General features: G+C 35.7%; 2 protein-coding genes across 9 annotated transcripts; one reads left to right on the top strand and one right to left on the bottom strand.

Moving 5' to 3' along the window:
* The first annotated feature begins 2056 nt into the window (after positions 1 to 2056).
* LOC119552668 (ADP-ribosylation factor 2) lies at positions 2057 to 3068 on the top strand. Its single transcript, XM_037862419.1, has 4 exons — positions 2057 to 2215; positions 2376 to 2638; positions 2714 to 2839; positions 2893 to 3068. Exons 1-4 carry the CDS (start codon positions 2149 to 2151, stop codon positions 2977 to 2979), a joined length of 543 nt encoding a protein of 180 aa, XP_037718347.1. The 5' UTR covers positions 2057 to 2148; the 3' UTR covers positions 2980 to 3068.
* Positions 3069 to 9362: 6294 nt separating this feature from the next.
* Positions 9363 to 18972, bottom strand: LOC119556329 (microphthalmia-associated transcription factor). 8 transcript variants are annotated; one of them, XM_037868460.1, is made up of 10 exons: positions 18636 to 18754; positions 16352 to 16914; positions 15912 to 16251; positions 15742 to 15861; positions 15271 to 15675; positions 11160 to 11180; positions 10896 to 11055; positions 10592 to 10833; positions 10376 to 10537; positions 9363 to 10320 (listed from the first exon to the last, which is right to left on the bottom strand). In XM_037868460.1, the coding sequence occupies exons 2-10, from the start codon at positions 16861 to 16863 to the stop codon at positions 9754 to 9756; spliced, it is 2529 nt and encodes an 842-aa protein (XP_037724388.1). In that variant the 5' UTR covers positions 16864 to 16914; positions 18636 to 18754; the 3' UTR covers positions 9363 to 9753. The 8 variants fall into 8 exon arrangements, 7 of the variants coding, with proteins under 7 accessions (XP_037724388.1, XP_037724484.1, XP_037724942.1 ...); XM_037868556.1 differs by lacking the exon at positions 18636 to 18754 and having other exon boundaries at positions 16352 to 16919; XM_037868725.1 differs by lacking the exon at positions 16352 to 16914 and having other exon boundaries at positions 9754 to 10320; positions 18636 to 18971.
* Between the last annotated feature and the right edge of the window lie 1761 nt (positions 18973 to 20733).

The following is a 20733-nucleotide window of genomic DNA, read 5'->3' as shown; positions in this document are numbered from 1 at the left end:
GATACCCGTTAGTCCGCTAAAGGGAGTGCGACAGGGCGGAAATATGGTTCAAGATATCAACATTTTTCACTAAAACACCTAGCCTATAGCTTCACCTAGCCTATAGCGCTTTGTGGCGTGTAGATTTTTACAAAATATTAAAAAATGTGAACGCTGTTTTTAAACTAGTTTCTCAGCTTTATATAGTAGCTATCAGAATACAACTTTTCACAAGGGCCTTCTTTGTATAGTAGGTAGTATATAAATGGGAACGGACCGGATTCCCGTTGGAAGAAACAGAAAGAACATAATTGTTATTTATTTTGATAACTATATCATAAAAAGTTAATGAGACAATAAAATAAAACAAATTAAAGCTTTATTGTTTTTGATCTCTTCTACTGTGTGCTAAATAATTATTTAAGATTTCAGCACTTGGAATTTATTTATATAAATGATAGTTTTTTATTTAGCCCCAAACTGTTTAGGCAAGTAAACAAAAGAATTAAATAATAATAAGTATACATATACCGAAAATGGTGTAAAATTATTACATGAAAATTTGTTTAAATAGTTCTACGAATATTTCCGATATTTCGTAAATATAAAATTTTCACAACACTGCCTAAGGGAATAACATGAACCACCTTACCTCCTTGGTCAATACTTTCAGGCGCAATTCTGTTATTAAAAACACAGAGATACCAAAAAAATGTTATAAAAAACCTCTACTTAAAATATTTTGTACTTCTTTTTTGTGATTTAGGAGTCCTACAATACCAGAAACTGGTATTGAAAAATTAAGTATATATTAAACTATGGTTGCCGGATTGGCTACTTCGCAGCAGTCTCCGCGGTGTGTCGTTGTCCGCCTGTAGGTCGAGCCTCTACAACAATTAAGCTAATTGCGTTTTTAATTGTAATTTTAGGATTTACCCTATTATATTGGTTTTCACCCCATTACATATAAATGTCAGATATAAGCGATATTATCACGATAGTATCGATATCGGAAAACAAATCAATTGGAGAAATTTAAAAAGGAACGAATGTTTTCATTTATGTAAATTAGTATTTTATAGCTTCCATTTCGTTGGACCTTGAGGAAGTGGGAGCCGGATTGGGAAAGGGGATGATCCGCTGATGCTGCTGGAAGTCGCCCAGCATCCTGGCAGTGGCTGGCCATGGCGGGCGCCCAATTTTCCTTCTCCCTATAGAAGCCAGCGCGTCCTCCAGCTCCCCTTAAGCTGCCAATTAGCTGGTGGTTATGGTATACGTAGTCCGAATGGAGAGGTCTTCGGAGATCATATTACTGGTGGTTCTGCCAAAAAGATTATTCTATTAGTACAACGCAACCAAATTGTTTTGGCAAGATCTTACATTCTTTGCGAGGACACGCCCGGCAGGATGTCCATGTAGAGAGCAAAGCCCCACTCGGCATGTTCCTTCCCACTGGGATTCTCTAGTGGATCTCCTCCAGCACTTCAACTATTCTGCGGATTTGCCCTGTTGTGGTATTTTTAAATTCCCCACCGCTTCTGCACGAACACCGCCAATTAAATTTCTTATTCTTTGGGCCGCGGCTAACGGCGTTCATCGAAAATTCACTCTCGAAATCTGGTATTTTTTTGGTATTTCTCATTTCATTTCATTTCATTTGAGTACCGCGCTGAAAAATAGATCCGACGAAAAGCTTTAGCCGCCTGTTTGCCTCTCGCTCACTCCTATGGGTAGCTCGCGGCTTTTGTCGATAACTAGGCTTTACTCGCATCCTCGAATTGTTCCCAAAAGTCGCGATTTTTTTTTTAGATTTTTTGTCAATCCGGCTGCCGGATGATCTTCCCGTTTTTGGGGGATGCAGAAAAATAAGTTTTATGATAGATTTGTGGGACCAACTCCATTAGCTGTAATCATTTTACACATGTCAGAAATAACAATTGCTTCTTAATAATGGGCTCAGTGGGTCTAGAATATCATATCGAGAATTTTTTTGTTTCTCTTCCATTGTTTCAAACGAACCAATTTTAATACTAAATATTCTGATTCTAGTATGTTATTCTAAATGTTCTTTAATAAATTTTGTTTTTTAATATGCAGCCTCACTAATCGAATGACTAGTTTACACGTCAATTTACTTATAGAAAATATATCGCACTCGTATTAAAAAAAATGGGACTAACAATATCTAGCCTCTTAACACGTCTATTTGGGAAAAAACAGATGCGGATTCTTATGGGTAGGTTATTGAAATAAGATATATAATAAGAGATGTCTGATTTAGTCGATGCCTTCATCCAAAATATACAGTCATGTAAATATTGCCTTATAGTTCACGAATTTATTAATCTCTAATATCAGCAAACCATGCCCAAATCTTTACATGCTTTTATACACAGTTGGCTTGGATGCGGCTGGAAAAACTACTATATTGTACAAACTTAAGTTGGGAGAAATCGTAACCACCATCCCCACCATCGGCTTCAACGTTGAAACTGTTGAGTATAAAAATATATGTTTTACCGTTTGGGATGTCGGTGGCCAAGACAAAATTCGTCCGTTGTGGCGCCACTATTTCCAAAATACGCAAGGTCTGATTTTTGTGGTGGATTCCAACGATCGTGATCGTATTAATGAAGCTGAAAAAGAGTTACAAAACATGGTAATCATTTAATTTTAAGCGTATATGTATGTGTACTTATGTGCCTTCTAATACTATATTTCGTTTTCGGAATAGCTTCAGGAAGATGAGCTTAGAGATGCCGTACTGTTGGTTTTTGCTAACAAGCAGGACCTGCCAAACGCAATGACAGCTGCCGAGCTAACGGACAAGTTGCGTCTTAACCAATTACGGAATCGCCACGTATATATGTGCTTAAATTTATATTTCACCAGTATTGACTTAATTTTTTTCAGTGGTTTATTCAAGCTACTTGTGCTACCCAGGGTCACGGACTCTATGAAGGACTTGATTGGCTTTCAGCTGAATTGGCTAAAAAATAATTCAAAATATTCTTTAAAATGTAAGATAAGAATTCGTAATGTCCTATGCTGAAAACTAGACCATAAATAAACTTGTACATGTATATAAATTCGTTTTATAGTTTGTTCTTTGTTTGGGTCGCTTTTTGAACCTTGTAATGTGTTGTTTAAGGCGGGGATGGTCTTTGTGTCTAAAAGGAATGCTATAGTCAACGGCCTTGACTGTATGATGCCCGATACTCCGCTTAAGGGAATGCGAGGGAGATGGATATATGCATGGAGCCGATCGGCTGTTTCCGAGATCGCACATCAAGCGTCTTTTCCTATATTTGCTTATAACTTTTAGGAATTGTCTGATTTGAACAATTTTTGCTTATATGTATATGGGTATTGATAAGTAGAACAAAGTGTCATTTACACTTTGCACTCCGATGAAAACAACTTGCTCTGCGCAGGAAGCCCAAGAATCTGCATGCTTAATCCCAACAATTTGGATGCAGTTCATTTTATAGTGTTAATCATTTTTTTCTTTAAAATGTTTTTTTTTTGGTTCACAAATATAAGGTAGTTTTTTTAAAGAAAATTTGAGTGACTGTTGCACGCTACATGTCGCACGCGACAGTTTTTTCCGTTGTTTTTGTAAGGTGGGTTTTCTTCAACCTTGACGTAAAATGAATGGTTCTAAACCAACTTTTAATATACCGATATGCCCATATTAGTAGGTATTGTCCTGAAAAATTATCCAAGGATATGCAAATTGGCTAGCTTAGTTTTGGAGCGTTATTTAGAAATTGTTAATTTTTTTACACCGCTTATTCCCAGGTGATCACGCCAAAAGGGCGTTTGATGTCCGGAGGAAGTGTCAAGCGGCCGTTATACCCCTAAAAGTTTTACCGTGTTTTCGATCATATTTCTGCGCGGATTTTCGCACATTTTCCAGGGACTCAATCTTCCACGATCAAGACCCCCCGCGCTAACATTTTTGTTCTTCGAGCCGGATTTCTTGATCTTTGGATTTTATTTTCCTGGCGTTTCCATGCAGCAACGGTGGTTCGAACCGCTTCGGATAAGTTCCACTCATTTTTATTACTTGCCGGTCATACACCCAGTTATTTGAACCCTTTTTGACTATTATATATGTACAATGTACATTGTACATATGTATGTATTGTCTAAATCCGAAAGTGATTAGTCCGACGCAACGGAATTTAATATATGCATGTATTTCAATTCCGTTATTTATGCGTGACAATATTCCAGTTTCCTTTTTCCCGCCATTTTGTATTCTATTGAACACGTACATTTTCAAATATATTTTTAGTTCCAAGTATGTACATTATGCTGCATTAATACTTCCCGACTCTAAAATTGTTCCGCATATACAAACAAATTTTTTGAGTGTCAATTTGATAAGTGATGGTGAAAATGACAGGGTAATATTTTTATATTTTACATTATATACAAAAACTTTTGACAGCAACCGTAGTTACTTCGTTAACGATGATGGCTTTGCATGTAGCATTGTCTAACTGTCAAGCAGCTGGGTTTGTTTTGTTGACGATTTAAAAAAGACTGTTGGTGCACAAAAAAATAAATATACATGGAATGTTCAAAGGATGTTTTTACTTATAATAGTTTAAGGCAGTGGTCGGCAGCGCCCTATTAAGTGAGCATAGCGAATTGTTCTGCCCATCTGCTGCTCGTTCACGTATAACGTAGATGTTCCTGTGACTTCGGCATGGATCTTCGGGTTTTTTCTCAGCATCGGCGCGCTTTTTTGCTTCTGCGGCAGAGGTTCGGCGTCGCAGGGCGACAGAAATCAGTGCAAAGCAGAGAAACGTCACGCTTCAGCGCGCTGCGCGCCAACTTCGTGTCACACTAATGCAAGGCAAACTTGTGATGGTATGTGTATGCCGACCGCTGGTTTAAGGCTTCCTTCTGGTGTCGTGGATGCTTCGCCATCTTCTCGGCGGGAGAAGTCCCTTAGCGGGCGGCCCTTTTCTTCCTCCCAATAGAAGCCAGCGCGTCCTCCAGCTCCGCATTATCTGCCAAGTAGCTGGTGAAGGTGGAGTCCTGCGATTCTCCAATGGAGAGCTCGTCGTAGATCTTATTACTGGTGGTTCTGCTAAAAGATACTTATATTAGTACAACGTAACCAAATTTGTTTGACCAGAACTTACTTTCTTTGCGTGGGCCCGCCCGGCAGAATGTTCATGTAGGGAGAGAAGTCCCACTCGTCATGCTCCTTCCCAATGGGCTTTTCGATTGGATTATCTTCAGCACTGCCATTCTTATAACCTGTTGTGGTATTGCTTTCTGTGGGTCAATTCCCACAATAATGGGCAACGAGGAGAGGGTTTGGATTAGACGTCCATTTTCATCTGCACTGACCTCAATATTTGGCTCATTCGTCTATTCTTGAACTATGTTGACAAAAAGGAATCGACCTAAAAGGCACCTTGCGCTTAACAATTTCAAATGGGCTGTAGCGCAATGCGAAAGTTGGTAGTCCGCGGATAATGCGTTCGAGGTTCAATTCCACTCTGAGGCTGAATTTTATTTACTAACTTTTTTAATTGTCTTTTCTGCTGTACTATTTATACCCGTTACTCGTAGAGTAAAAGGGTATACTAGATTCGTCGGAAAGTATGTAACAGGCAGAAGGAAGCGTTTCCGACCCCATAAAGTATATATATTCTTGATCAGGATCACTAGCCGAGTCGATCTAGCCATGCCCGTCTGTTCGGATGAACGCTGAGATTTCGGAAACTATAAGAGCTAGGGTATTGAGATTTGGCATGCAGATTCCTGAGCTTCTTACGCAGCGCAAGTTTGTTTCAGCAGAGTGCCACGCCCACTCTAACGCCCACAAACCGCCCACAACTGTGGCTCCTACAGTTTTGATGCTTGAATAAAAATTTTATCTGAAATGTATTGTTCACATCAATACCTATCGATTGATAAAAAAAAAGTTTGCCACGCCCACTTTTACGCCCACAAACTTCAAAAAATCGTAAGTATGAACATGGATATCTCGGAAACTATCAAGGATAGAGAATTGGGATCTCAGATTTAGATTCCGTAGCCTTGTGCGCAGCGCAAGTTTGTTACGCAAATATGCCACGCCCACTCTAACGCCCACAAACCGCCCAAGCCTGTGGCGCCCACATTTTTCATGCTAGAGCAAGCAAAATTTGAACTGAACTGTATTGGTCTCGTCAATACCTATCGATTGAACCAAAAAAAAATTTGCCACGCCCACTCTAACGCCCATAACGCTTAAATCTGTCTACCGTCGATAGGTGGCGCATTTCAATCTCTCTGCCTGCATATCTCCGTTTCCCTTTGGTCCCTTTAGTTGAGTAACGGGTATCTGACAGTCGAGGTACTCGACTATAGCGTTCTTCCTTGTTTTACTATTATTTTTAGCTGTATTGGGATTTGGCGTGCAGATTCCTTAGCTTCCTGCGCAGCCTAAGTTTCTTGTAAGTATGAACGCTGATATCTTGGAAGCTATCAAAGATAGAGAATTGGGATTTCAGATTTAGATTTTATGCTAGATAAAATTTTTACTGAAATGTATTAGTCTCGTCAATACCTATCGATTGATCCAAAAAAAAGTTTGCCACGCTTTATTATTTATAAAAAAAATATTTTTTATGTTTTTTATTGTTTTTTATATATTTTCTTTATTTTTAGCTTTTTTAGTTGTACCGATTGGGAGAAATCGGTCCTACAGATATATTTTTTAATGTGTGTAAAATAAATTTTCAGGTGTTTGAAAATATTTGCTGTTTTAAAATTATTATCTTTTCGATCCCTTAGCATATATTGAATACATATTTTCAAGGTGTATATTGGTGCAAACAAAGTCATCTGCAGAGCTATCGAGGTAAGCATGATTTTTTTCATGATGTCCGCAAATGAATCAGCAATAAATATTGATGATTTTTTCTACCCATGATTAAATTGATTGTTAAACAAGAAAGAAAGTTAGCTTCGGCAAGCCGAAGCTTATATACCCTTGCAGCTATAATTATTATATTAAAAAAACACAAAACATGATATTCCCAATAGTATAAGATAATATGTCAAAAAACACCGAAGCTATATTTTGTTTCATATTATTTTCCCACCAATTTTCCGATTGTTCCTATGGCAGCTATATGATATAGTCGTCCGATTTCGATAAAATTTAATTCAAAATTCAAAACTAATTAAAAAATGTTAGTTCCAAGCTTAGGAGGTTATATGCTAAAAAACACCAAAGATATAATTTTTTAAAATTTTTTTCCGATGGGAGCTATAAGATATAGTTGTCCGATCCGGCTGGTTCCGACTTATATACTACCTGCAAAAGATATACGACTTTTGGAAAAGTTTCAGCCCGATAGCTTTAAAACTGAGAGACTAGTTTGCGTAGAAACGGACATGGCTAGATCGACTCGTCTAGTCATGCTGATCAAGAATATATACACTTTATGATCTTTATGGTCTTATGGTCTCCTTCACTGCGTTGCAAACTTCTGACTGAAATCAATATACCCTCTGCAAGGGTATAAAAAGCCCCGATTGCACATAAAACAAAAGTCAATTCCATTCGGAGTTGAACTCGCTCACACAAGATCCGCACTTATGAGACTAGACCCAGTATGTCAGTTTATTGCGTCTAAGTCCGGAATGAGTTCATAACTTACAGGCCATCCAAGTATTCAATTGTCTGATGGGTGCAATCCTTTTAGTCTTCTTCTGTTCTTAGGTCTGAAGGGTGTGAGTCTGTTTGTGTGAGAGACAGTCTAAGTGATAGATGTACCTTGTACAAACAGGATTCATTTTGAGATCTCTGAAAATGGTAGTGTTTCTTGTATGTTTTTCATATGGCTATCAGGGATTCAATTCTTTTTATAGACGTGTTACAGGCAGTGCATCAATGCATTTTAATATAATTTGTATTAAGTGTAGCGTATTTCGGTACGACAGATCATGCAAAAACAAATATTTATATTTTTCAAAAAATTGTTCTATTTTTTAGAGAACTCGCTACGTTTTATGAAACATTTCCTTCCTTTCCGATTTAATTTAATTTAAAGGGTATACTAGATTCGTCGGAAAGTATGTAACAGGCAGAAGGAAGCGTTTCCGACCCCACTAGGGTCACTAGCCCACTCTAGCTGAGTTACGGGTATCTGATAGTCGAGGTACTCGTCTATAGCGTTCTTTCTGGTTTTATCTTGAATGAAGCTTTACAAACACGTTAATACTCGTCTTTTAAAATACTGTTCTTTATAAATATAATCTATTTTGAAGAACTTGAGTAGTTAGCTGCGTCCAAATTAAAAAGACAAAAAATATAGAAACATATTTTAATGTTACTTGCGATTTTAATGTAAGTCAAGAGAGAACGGCATAGTCGATGTCATCGATTATCAAATGCCCGTTAGGGCAGGGGAGAGCGAGAGAGATGGAGATATGCAAGCAGTAAAGTGCCTGTTTCCGAGATTGCATACTTTTCTTGCTTATAATTTTATAATGATTTGATTTGATTTTGGCATGTAAATGCATATTGATAATTAAAACAAAATCCCTATGACTCTTTTCCAAAATCTTGAAAAATTAAGCGCTAGACAGGGTTTAGTGTTATGTGCGCTTGTGAGCGTTGCACCCTGCTGATAAAGTAAAGCGCTGATAAATAAACTAGCGCTGCGCAAGAAGCTTAAGAATCTACATGCCAAGTCCCAACTATTTAGCTTTTATAGTTTCTCAGCGTTCATACGGACGGATAGACTTTGAACCTTCTGCTGTCAAACAAAAATACCTCTTAACGAGATAAAAAAACTAATGACGATCGTACCTTCGACATACAAAAGTTTATGATTTTTACGATTTTAATTGTATGCATAACATCTACGAATTGCCGAAACTGGCTTTCGTTCTTGTTTGTTTTCAAAATACAATGACATGTCACTTTATTTAAATTTCGTTTATACATATGCCAACATAATTACAAAAAATGTAGTATAACAAAAACGTGTGCAAAAAATAACATTTTTTAAAATTTTTTAATACTCTATCACTTATTTTTTAAATAATACATTTGTCAATTGTAATACAAATATTTATCACAACAATTTAAGAAAATGAGGAAGACGCAAAGTAATTTTAACTGAATCGACTTAGTTGGTTTTTAAATCGAATGACTTGAGTCATGTGTCCGTGACCGGTAGAAAAATGATTAACAATTACAATATTGCATTTTCTAATTTTTGAGAAGAAATTGTGGTAGACGATTTCTGTCAAGCCTAATATTGAGCCTAAGCTCAAGTGCCAAACGAAATATTCCGTGGTTCAGTGTAGGCGCACCGAAATCTTAATAATTTAAAAACTGGATTTTACACATCTGTATATTTTGTTTATGCCGATGTCCCATATTGGAATTTAAGTATTTATGCATTTTTTTTCCTCACAGTCAACAAGTTTCCTATTATTAAAACTTAAGTAACAAATATGCTATAATTTTTGCGGTTATACCGATTATATATTACATTTAAGTTTAGGATATCATCGTATTAGCATATTAAATAACAATCTTTATTAATTATATAAAAAAAGGCGAGCCTAATTATAATATTGAGGGTTTCATCTTAAAACATCCTTCGTAAAACATCAGAGAGTCTTTAGTATTTTTTAAGTTCAAGACTTTAGACTTTCAGAACTTACGTTTGAGATGTTGTTACCTCAAAAAAAATAAACAAAACAGTGACGTGTGTTCATAACACAACCTTAAATTTTGTTAATTTACAAGTCAATATCTAAGGTGTCAGGAGTGAGAAGCATAGGCTCACTCTGATTGTCATCCACCAAAGAAGAAAGTGAGTCATTTATCATAACCGCAGACATATCAACAGAACTATGTTGATCTTCATCTACTGTGCCCAGAGACCTTCGGGAAGATGACAACAGCGGATCGTCGCAATGTTCAAGTCTACCGAACTCAGAGTTTTGAACTGAATCAGATAAACTGTGAATCCCGCGTATACTGGAGTGGTGGCAATGATTTCGGTGACCCTCGTGTGTTGCCTGGTGCTGAATATAGCATGAAGTACTGCAATTTATACTGCAACAATCATCTGCTACTAAATTTGACTTTCCTCTAAATAGGCCTACATCAGCCTCCGAGACAATCTTTGGATCAAAGCTAGCACAATTTAATTCCTTTGAAGATGGTGACCCTGAAGCGGATGGCATGTGACTATGCGATGACAACATCGGGTCGCCACCTTGTACTGGATGCTTGCAATCCTCCATTAGTTCATCGATCTGATTCATACCCATATTAACATCGCCACTGTTCATAGCTTGTATCTTTAAATGTGTTAAGTAATTAGTGGAAGTAACATTATTATTTTGTATAGCTTACTTTTTTTTCAACAGGTAGATCAAAAAGGGATCGACGGCTTCGAGAAACGGGAGACAGACTTGAACCTTTAAGATATGCGTTGGCTTGGGTAGGCGCCGATACGGAAGTTAAGTGGTAGTCTGATAAAGATATTCCGTGGGACTTCGCCTGCATTTCCAACTCCTTGAATAAAGTATTTGGTAATTAATTGAAATTATGCTGGGCGCCTTAATTTACCCTTATTCGAGACATAAGTTTTCGATTTTGCAACTCCATTTGACGTTGACGACACTCATTTTGTCTTAAACGAGTCACCTCATGTTTCAAACATTTAATATAGTCAACAGAGGATTTTAAGATTGTCCCTTTGTTTGGACGAATATCACGAACAACTTCGTAAAATGCGTCACTACCCTTTGGCAAAAGCGTACCAAGCTCTTTGATTCTGTCATTGATATTAAAACGGCGTCTTCGCTCAACTAAAATTAGTGCAATGTTAGTATAAACTCATTACTAAGGAAGCAAATATTATTCGATTTACTCATATTGTGGTTATCCTTCTTTTGTCTGTCTTTTGCCATAGCATTAATTTCAGCATCAGTTAAATTTTGAGGCTCCTGTTTAATTGAAAGCTCAGAATTGAAATTTTTGTCAAAGTTAAAGGAGTCATTTTGCAAAATATCATCAAAAAGGTCATCTGGCTAAAACGAAAATAATATTAAGTTTTAAATAAAAGACAAAAAAAATAAAACTCGTAGCTAACACTTTAAATGGTATGACATATAAATGCCCTTGGTATACTTACATCGCTGTCAAATGATGGTAGCTGTAAATTAATTAAACCAATGAATAATTTAATTTATTAAACAAAAACAAGAAGAAACGCTATAGTCGAGTGCCACGACTATCAGATACTTGTTATTCTATTAGATAGACATTAATCAATATAATCAATTTAAATTTACGCTCAAACATAAATGTGGGCGCTAGACAGACTAAGGCGTTCTGGGCGTTTGTGGGCGTTAGAGTGGGCGTGGCAGTCCGCTGAAACAAAATTGCGCTGCGCAGAAGTCTCTAGAATCTTCATCCAACTAATCCCAACTTTGTAGCTCTTTTGTTTCCAAGATCTCAGCGTTTGTACGCACATACGGACATGGCTAGATCGACTCGGCTAGTTTTCCTGATCAAGAATATATGTGCCATTCTTTTCCGAACTGTACCCTTTTTTTGGGTCATATTTTTTATTTGACGGAAACTTTTTTTAAGTTTACTATTCGGTAAGTAAGTAAACCTTAGAAAGTGTATTTATTTAGTCGAATGTACAAGCATCACAAAACAAGCGTCACAAAACATTATATCAACTCTTTTTTATGTTGAAGGTTCGATTGTCACGACACCTTACCTCGTTAAGAGGTGGTTTTTTTATTGATATCAAAAGTGTTTGTTCTAAACATTAATTATAAAATGGGAGTTCTATTCACTTATGCAGTAATACTCATAAAAGCTATTGTAATAGCATCCAAATCAATATATGGGCATTTCCACGGGTTGCGAACGTACGTTCGTACGCACTTAGTGAAATTAAAAAAAAGAAAATAAAAGTTTACATTTTTTTTTTGTTTTTTATTAAATTAAGTTCCGGTCGTGAACGTACGATTTTTATACACTTGCAGAGGGTATATTGTTTCAGTCAGAAGTTTGCAACGCAGTGAAGGAGACGTTTCCGACCCCATATTTTCTTGATTAGCATCACGAGTCGATCTAGCCATGTCCGTCTGGCCGTCCGTCCGTCCGTTTCTACGCAAACTAGTCTCTCAGTTTTAAAGCTATCGGGTTGAAACTTTCCCAAAAGTCTTATATCTTTTGCAGGTAGTATATAAGTGGGAACCAGCCGGATCGGACAACTATATCTTATAGCTCCCATCGGAAAAAAATTTTAAAAAATTATATCTTTGGTGTTTTTTAGCTTATAACCTCCTAAGCTTGGAAATAAAATTTTTTAATTAGTTTTGAAATTCGAATGTAAACGAAAAATGCAATACTAACCAATTCATTAATAGTAATAATTTACCCGTCCCATTAATTGTATCACAACGTGTGAAGTGGAGGATATGTGGCCGAATCGTGTTACGATCAAGCGATATCTATGTAAGTCTCGACATCTTATTCTCGCTATGTGGGAGAGGGAGTGGTTTCCAAAGTACCCACCCCGAATACGGCGAACTTAGCCTGCCTGCCTTCTCAGGACGCAACGCTCTCGGGCCAAGTCCTTTTCAGGATTTTGTAAAGCCCGTCTAAAATATATTTTTTAATAACTTTTTAACGAAGCACAGGATTTTAAACTTTATTTTTTTGTATAACTTTTTAAAGTCTTGGTATGGTACTTCCGTTTATGAAATGCTAAAGGCCATAAAGCCGGACGCCTAAAATCCTATACTTATTTTTATCCGCCTGGCTCTCTATCAGCTGAGAATAAATAAGTGCATGAATTCGGCTGTCTCGCATAAAAACACATCCAATTTTGATTTTACTCATTCAATATATCAAGTAACTTTTTACTAATTATTCGGATTATTTAAGGGGGTATTCTAGTCTAGAAATTTAAAAAAATCGAAAATTTTTTTTTTTCATAATTCGATAGTTTAGATATTCAAAAATATCTCCCTAAACGGATTTTTCAAAATTCAAATTATTTTTAAAATTATGGCTGATTAAGAGAATGTAAGTTATACGTGCTATTCTATCAGTTACACTGCCTAAAATTTAACGTAAAACTTTAAACGCGTTTTTCTCCAAACTACTTTTTCTGATACGGTAGCCATAATATTTCAAGTTCTAATCAGCCGATTTACTTAAAATTTGGCATGAATGTTCTTTCAATATCTCTCTATCGCATAACCAACAAAAATTAAGAATTTAAAATTTGTAATATGTTTAAAAAAATCGATAAAATTAAAAAATTAATAAAAAAAATCGACCTTTTTTTTGAGTGGCCGCCATTTTATGAAAAAAATTTTTTTTTTTAGTTTTGCTGGTTCATGACATAGCGACATTCGTACTGATTAAGAATCTTTTTTTTTTTTTTTTTTAAGATGACCACAAGGGTAGAAATCATGGCGACGAGGACACGGCCTTTTTTTTTCCCCTCTACTTCAAGGACGCATAACTCGATGAAAAAAAAATTTTTTTTTTTTAATTTTATTTTATGTACTCTTCTAAGTTAAATAAACAAATGATAAAAAACCCGACCCTAAAAATGTCAATTGTTTAGTTTTAATTAATTGTTAAAAAAGGCTCGGAACTAGAGCCTCTAGACTAGAATACCCCCTTAAACGAATATCCTATCCGATCTTTACCCTGCAGTTCCACTGGCACACAATCATCACGCAGTCGACTGCGACGCCACAGAACCGAAAGCAACGGCGGCAGAGTCAAACGCAACGGCGTTTAGTGTTTAAAAAGCGCATTGCTCAATGAGTGCCATATTTTGAGAAGTGGTGAGCTTTTCATGCAAATTGAGCGCTCGGTAATTATTTTTGTCAGTGATTTAGCGCTAAATGGCACTGCAGGGTATTCACATACGAGTACAAACTTACACACACACATTGTATAAGCAACATACATATAACAAATAAGGGTATTACCTAAACTGTTAAGTTGTTGAATTTTGGTTAGCTGTTTATCAGCTGTCCCATACAAACTCCATTTTCGGACTTTTCAGCATGAACCGTTTTGAACCCTTTTAAGTATTTGTAACACCTTCCTGGCATACGGTAAGGTCTATATCAATTTTTAAGTAACAGTTTTGGGAGATGGATGAGTCTTTAAATGCCTTTTTTTTTAGATAAATAATGTACATTTTGGGGCAACAGTTGTCAGGCCTTGCCAATAAGGACATAAGCAAGAGGTTGGTCATTTCCTTAAAAAAAAAGCATAGCAATATTACAACATGAGATCAATTGCTGAATTCCGAACCGCCAAGTATAAAAATCACCTAGACTAGTAAAAAACAAAAAAAAAAGTCGCTGAAGCGGAAACCCGCTCTGCATAAATAGGTTATTAGCTGGGTATCTGATAGTCGTGACAATCTACTATAGCATTCTCCCGTTAAAATTTACCATGCCGATTTTACAGGCTATGTTTACTTTAGTCTGGCGCCACCCTAACGCCCAAAAGTCGCAAGTTTGTAGAGATCACATTATTGAAGAATATTTTCAGTGTACATAGTGTTTTATTTAAGAATGGTTGAATTTGGACCGTTGGTTAAGAATTTAAATTGGTTGGCTGAGTTACGCATTAATGATAGTCGTTTTCTCTTGTAAAGGTTCGGTTTGTATACCATACAAGTGGTATTTCATCCGAATTTCGTACCCGTTATACTACTGTGGGCAAGAAATAAGGTGATTTTGTTCTTTTTTTCGATTTTCCTGGTGTGGTGCTCTATGAATGCCTTCGGCCTGGCCAAACATTTAATAAGGAATAATATTTGTCTAATCACGTCGTCTAAAAAGACAACAACTCTTGGTTTTTGCATCACGATAATGCACCGGCTCACATATGACTCGTTCTTCGTGACCATTTTGCCAAAAATTGGACGCATATCGTTCCGCAACCACCGTATTGGCCTGATTTGGCTCCATGTGACTTCTAACTATTCTCAAAACTCAAGAGACCCCTCCGGAGATCGCGTTTTAAGTCGATTGAGAGGATAAACAAAATCGAAGAAGGCGCTGATGGTTATACCCGAAAGGGACTATTTGGCATGTTTCGAGGAGGAAAAAACGTTGGCATTAGTGTTTTTATCGGGAAGGTATTATAAAGGGTATGAAATTGATTTAAAAGAATTAATAAAGACTTTTCATTTCATTATTTTTCACCTTATTTTTTGCCCACACTAGTCTACTGGTTTTACTTACCTCCGAGGCACTTGTTGCAACCGAGCTTAGGCTAGGCGAAATGGGTGCTGAAGTAGACTGCAACGAACTGGCTGTGCTGGAAATTCTAATTGAATTCATCATTCCCGAAGAAGTGCGTGTTGTTGAACTTAGGCTTGAATTAGCTTTAGCAAATCCTAACTGGTTGGTTTTTTGTGCCATGGCTGACTCTCCAGAAACTTGATCAATATTGGGATTTATGTTATCACTTCTTGAAAAACTGGTTCCAAAGGTGGAAATAGGCATTGGGTCGTCGGAATGCATATTTCTCTTAGCACTAACAGTCGTATCACACCCAAAACTGTTTGTACGCTCCAACGGAAGACCTTTATCTAAGGATGAACTTTGAAGATTACCGGTTGAAGCAGAGTTATTCGCCATTTTAATCTACGGTTTAAAAAAAGATACCTTAATATAATATTCTGTTACAGTCAGGCGAGGCTAAATACTTACTTCGCTGTTATGGCAGCCCCATATAGATGGCTTAAAGGATTCGCTAAGATATTGTCTCACTTGATTTTTTTGCTTTTGAATAACGTGATACCTGGTCGGGTTTTCAAGAACTGTACTGACCTGTAATTTGTTTTCGTACAATTTTTTTTTTAAGAATATATATTTTTTACCTGCAGCACTTGGGGTGGCACATCTACACCAATACTTTGAAGAGGAACTTTAAGTTTAGCCGCACTTGACGTGTCAATCAAACTATCCATTTGCACTAATTGTGACATTTGCTCTAAACTAGATGACCCGCTGCCACATGCGCTGGTACTACCGCTGTCGATAAATTCCGATTCCATGGATCCCTGTCCACTGCCAAACAAAAGGTGCATTTTCGGATCTGGTGAATCCAGGGTCTGTTGCTGTATCATCATTTGCTGTTGTTGCTGTTGATGTTGCTCCCGTTGTAACTGAAGTTTTAGTTGGGTTCGTGAAGTGGGAGTGGCAGTTTTGAATGTTGGTCTGTTAATTAAATATTAAAAAAGTACCCATTTTTCAAGCATTTAATAAAAACTGAAATATAAGTGTATGACCCCAATTAATGGTCAATACATGTACCTACCCACCCGAGAGTGGAGGTAAACCCACTATGCGCGGCTCTGTTGCTTCGGCAATACTAATATCGCCCAAATCTACAATACTTGGATCCATTTCAAGAATCATTTCTAAATCTTTGTCGATACCAACTGTTACTCGGATATTTGTAGTAGCCATAGGCACATTATCACCAAAACTTAGATCTGTCGAAGGATATGCTTTACCAATATTATCAGTTGCTTGTATAGTCGGCGGTTCCTCTCCGACTTCAATAGCCGTGGAACTGCGCAAATTGGACCGATTGACTGTTAAATCTTGTTTTTCGCTTGCCTCGGTGTGTGACATCTGTAAAGTCTGAACCCGCCTTAGAAAGTCTTGAAACTCCAGGACATGCCTATCTGTAGTCGGCTGAGCCATTTTCTGCCTTTCCATTTCTACTTCTGTTCGAAAAGTATTTTCGCTTATGGACAATTCTTTCGCCAACTCTTTACATTCAACTTTGCTTGGAATACTTTTTTTGCTCCAGTAAGAAAACATTTTTTAACAGTCAACACGATTAAGAGTGCTCCAAAGACCTTGATCTTCGATCTAGCAGACAAATGTGAAAAGAGGGCCTGTTGTACGCATGCTTTCGCAAAATAATACCAAAAAATGATGACAATAATGTAAGGTTTCACATTTGAAATACCTACAGCTCGCTCTCTAAAACAATGTGTAGGTACTATACATATATACATAAGTAAATATTTTTTACAGACTATTTATTTCTTCAAGCCTCCGAACAGTTATAGAAAACTAGTAATTTGTTATCATACTAGTAAACAAGACTTTCCAACATAAGAGTTCAAACGATTCCTCTAAGAATAGAAAACCACCTTACAATTTCGTATTCATTTTATATATCTGAATATCTATGTACATATGTATGGATGTACGTACTCTGTATTTATAAGAGTAAACAACCAATATATAAGTTTGTTTTATGCGAAAGAACTTGTATATACACATATAGTATATATGTGCAACACATAAATTCAAATAGGGTGCGATAGATTTAATTAATAAATTTATAAATTATAAAATTTATATTATAATTATAAATTATAAATTATAAATTATAAATTATAAATTATAAATTATAAATTATAAATTATAAATTATAAATTATAAGTTATAAATTATAAATTATAAATTATAAATTATAAATTATAAATTATAAATTATAAATTATAAATTATAAATTATAAATTATAAATTATAAATTATAAATTATAAATTATAAATTATAAATTATAAATTATAAATTATAAATTATAAATTATAAATTATAAATTATAAATTATAAATTATAAATTATAAATTATAAATTATAAATTATAAATTATAAATTATAAATTATAAATTATAAATTATAAATTATAAATTATAAATTATAAATTATAAATTATAAATTATAAATTATAAATTATAAATTTTATGTATGTATATTTTTTATAGTATTCTTTTTTATTGCATTCTTGTTGTTTTTTTTATTTATCTATGTTCAAGCGATCGATGTACGGCACTTGATTTTTAAGTTCTATCTATGCACATACATACATACATACATATGTAACTTCTTGTACGGCGGTGCCACAGAATTCGTAGAGCGCCGAATGGGGGTTAGTTCGTTATGTGCATCAATATAAATTTTACACGACTAAGCGCTGTAGTGATTTTTGTGGCACCCGTTATAATGACCGAGCAAAGTATTTTATAAAATGGAAGTGATTTGTTTACTCTTTTATTTTACTAACTTTTTAATCAATTAATGTGATGTGATTCGTAAGAAATCCGTAACTGATCTTAAACCAAGTTGTTTGTATACATACATACGTACATATGTAAGTAGATATTTATTACTTAACGAAGCCGACAATCTATATCATTTCATGAAAGCACATACATGTATGTATGTATGTATGCCTGAATTTCGTGTTTGGGTTTTAGTACATACATATGTACCTTTATGTGTACATTTGTATGTATCTACATACATATGCGTATGCATGCACACATATGTATGGGCATGTTTGTCTGATAAGATTATTAAATAGCGCTAATCATACTTCAAATATCAAGCTTTATACATATACACACGTGAATATATATATGTACGTTAATATAATGGTATATATATAGATATATACCGATCTTGAAGATATAAATTAACATGCGCTTACGCATTGCCAACGTAGATTATACATTGGTTTTCAATATATGTACATATGCATGTACATACATAGTCATTAATATTACAAGCTACTTACATTTCGTCAGATCGTAAACAGCGAGTTGATGATTTTAATTCATAGAACTCCACATTTTCAGAACTGCCTGCTACAGTAATATTTGGTAGAAAATCCATATTTTCGTTATCATTTAACAGACTAATATTTAGATCGAACTCCATATCGAAGCCCAAATCAATTCCAGATTCCGTCATATTTGCGATCAAAGAACTAAACAAATGCTCATTTATTTTTCAAAAGAAAATATAATATTTTCAATAACTAGATTAGAACAAATTTATGTTTTACTAATTCTTAAATCGACATATGCACGCGTCATTGCAGTCGAACAGGCGGATCCACTTATGAATACCTAAAATTTCATAACATGGCTAGAGCTTTCAATAGTGGTGAGAAAAAGGCAGTAAGTGATCGCGCATATACCGTGCTTTTATTAGCGATGAGAATAATGTCAGTAAGTAATCGCATTAACATATTTTCATCAAGGGATACAAAATATTTTTTCACTCTTTCACCTTGTACATTACGTGCATATGTACATCTTAAAAAATCTTGCTGATCTCAGTTCTTCAGCTACATATGTACCTACACACAACTATCGGTTGTGTACACGTCCGAGTAGAGAGCCGTTTTAACCCTTTTAATACCATTGAGAAATTTTCAAATCACTATCTTTTAAACGGAGCTCAGTATTGAAACCGAATCGGACCCTCTGCTTTTTTTTTTGCCCCGATATTGCCTCAGCTTCTCTTATTTTTGGAGATGTTGCTATGATTGGGCTAATCAGTTTTTGGCCGACCGGCAAGCTATTCACATCAGCTGAGAACCCGTACCTCCAGGGCGAAGGAGCCTTCCAAGGGCTCCAAACTCAGCAAATGATCTCATTGTGATAAGAAATATTGCTGCTTCTTTTGAAAGGAAATCGCCAACCTCCAGCTTATGTCCTTTCTGGCGATTCCTGGCAACTGTCGCACAAAATCATACATTATTTATCTAAAGAAAACGACATTCAAAGGCGCAACAATCTCCCAAAATTGACCAAAATTGTTGCATAAAAAATGAATATAGTCATAGAACAGTAGGCGAGGAAGGTGTTATAAATCCTAAGAAGGGTCCAAATACCGCAAAGTATTGAAAAAATACAATTTAAAATAAATAATAGAAATTCGACTTTTTTTGTCGATTACTAATACACACATAATACACAATACTTGAAAAATAGTAATAGAATATTAAACCTGGCTGCCAAAATGCGGTTTTACTGTAACCGCTGTTGGCAATCCCAAACATATTTTTTACAATAGTTTCGTTTCAAGCAGTAAGACCAGTTTGGACGAACTTGCAAAAATTCGGTCACATTACAAAGAATAATACTTATCGAGTAGTGAAAGTGTTTTCTATCTGAGTACTAGGTTTTATACCTATTAAAACAACCCTATTTAAACCGGCTTAAGGGGGGAGCCTGCTTTAGACGCTTAAAAAAATCGATTTTTTTGCATAAATGTGTAGCTAAACTATCCAAGAATGTGTTCTCAAAATTTCAGAAGCAATTTCCAAGTACTTCTTAAGTAACGAAAGAAATAGTGAGAAAGCGTCGAGCAGGTATACGAGCGGCCGGAAAACTTTGACGAGCGATTTCTCGGTTTTTCATTTTTACGATTTTACCTAATTGGCGGGAAAGATAGGGAAAAAAGTATACGTCCTATCGGAACGAGACAACATTTATTGTATTCGTATTAAAATTTCTTCTTGTTGAACCTAAAAAAAATGTTGAATTTCTCACTTTTTGTTCAATTTTGTATGTTTAACTAGAAGCTAATAGTAAAAATATAAAATTGTTTGGTTTTGTTTGTCTCGGGTGGAAATTGCGACCTGCCGAATCGCCGAATCAAATCAAACTTTTTGAATTTATTGTTCGTAGCCAATGTTACTTAACACAACCAGCACCCAACCATCCGAGCAGTAGGCAAGTTGGAAACAGTACCACTGCATGAGATGAGAAGTGATTAGTGACTGCCGCCAAGCGGTCTACACATTCTGCAGTGTCAGCCAAGCCAACTACGCAAACTCGACGGTACATTCATCCGCCAAGCGGTCAGCGCATTCTGCAGTGTCA

The sequence above is a fragment of the Drosophila subpulchrella genome, chromosome 4 (assembly GCF_014743375.2).
Source record: "Drosophila subpulchrella strain 33 F10 #4 breed RU33 chromosome 4, RU_Dsub_v1.1 Primary Assembly, whole genome shotgun sequence".
NCBI lineage: Eukaryota > Metazoa > Arthropoda > Insecta > Diptera > Drosophilidae > Drosophila > Drosophila subpulchrella.
The sequence above is the reverse complement of the archived record's forward strand: the minus strand, read 5'-3'. Positions and strand labels throughout refer to the sequence as shown.

What these genes read in the sequence shown, in the direction of transcription:
- LOC119552668 (XM_037862419.1), top strand. Translation starts at nt 2,149, where the DNA reads ATGGGACTAACAATATCTAGCCTCTTAACACGTCTATTTGGGAAAAAA. An exon ending in ACAGATGCGGATTCTTATGG is followed by an intron (nt 2,216 to 2,375) that starts GTAGGTTATTGA and finishes TTTTATACACAG; the next exon opens with TTGGCTTGGATGCGGCTGGA. An exon ending in AAAAAGAGTTACAAAACATG is followed by an intron (nt 2,639 to 2,713) that starts GTAATCATTTAA and finishes TTTTCGGAATAG; the next exon opens with CTTCAGGAAGATGAGCTTAG.
- LOC119556329 (XM_037868460.1), bottom strand. Translation starts at nt 16,863, where the DNA reads ATGTTTTCTTACTGGAGCAAAAAAAGTATTCCAAGCAAAGTTGAATGT. An exon ending in TTACCTCCACTCTCGGGTGG is followed by an intron (nt 16,252 to 16,351) that starts GTAGGTACATGT and finishes TTTAATTAACAG; the next exon opens with ACCAACATTCAAAACTGCCA. An exon ending in TGCCACCCCAAGTGCTGCAG is followed by an intron (nt 15,862 to 15,911) that starts GTAAAAAATATA and finishes AACAAATTACAG; the next exon opens with GTCAGTACAGTTCTTGAAAA.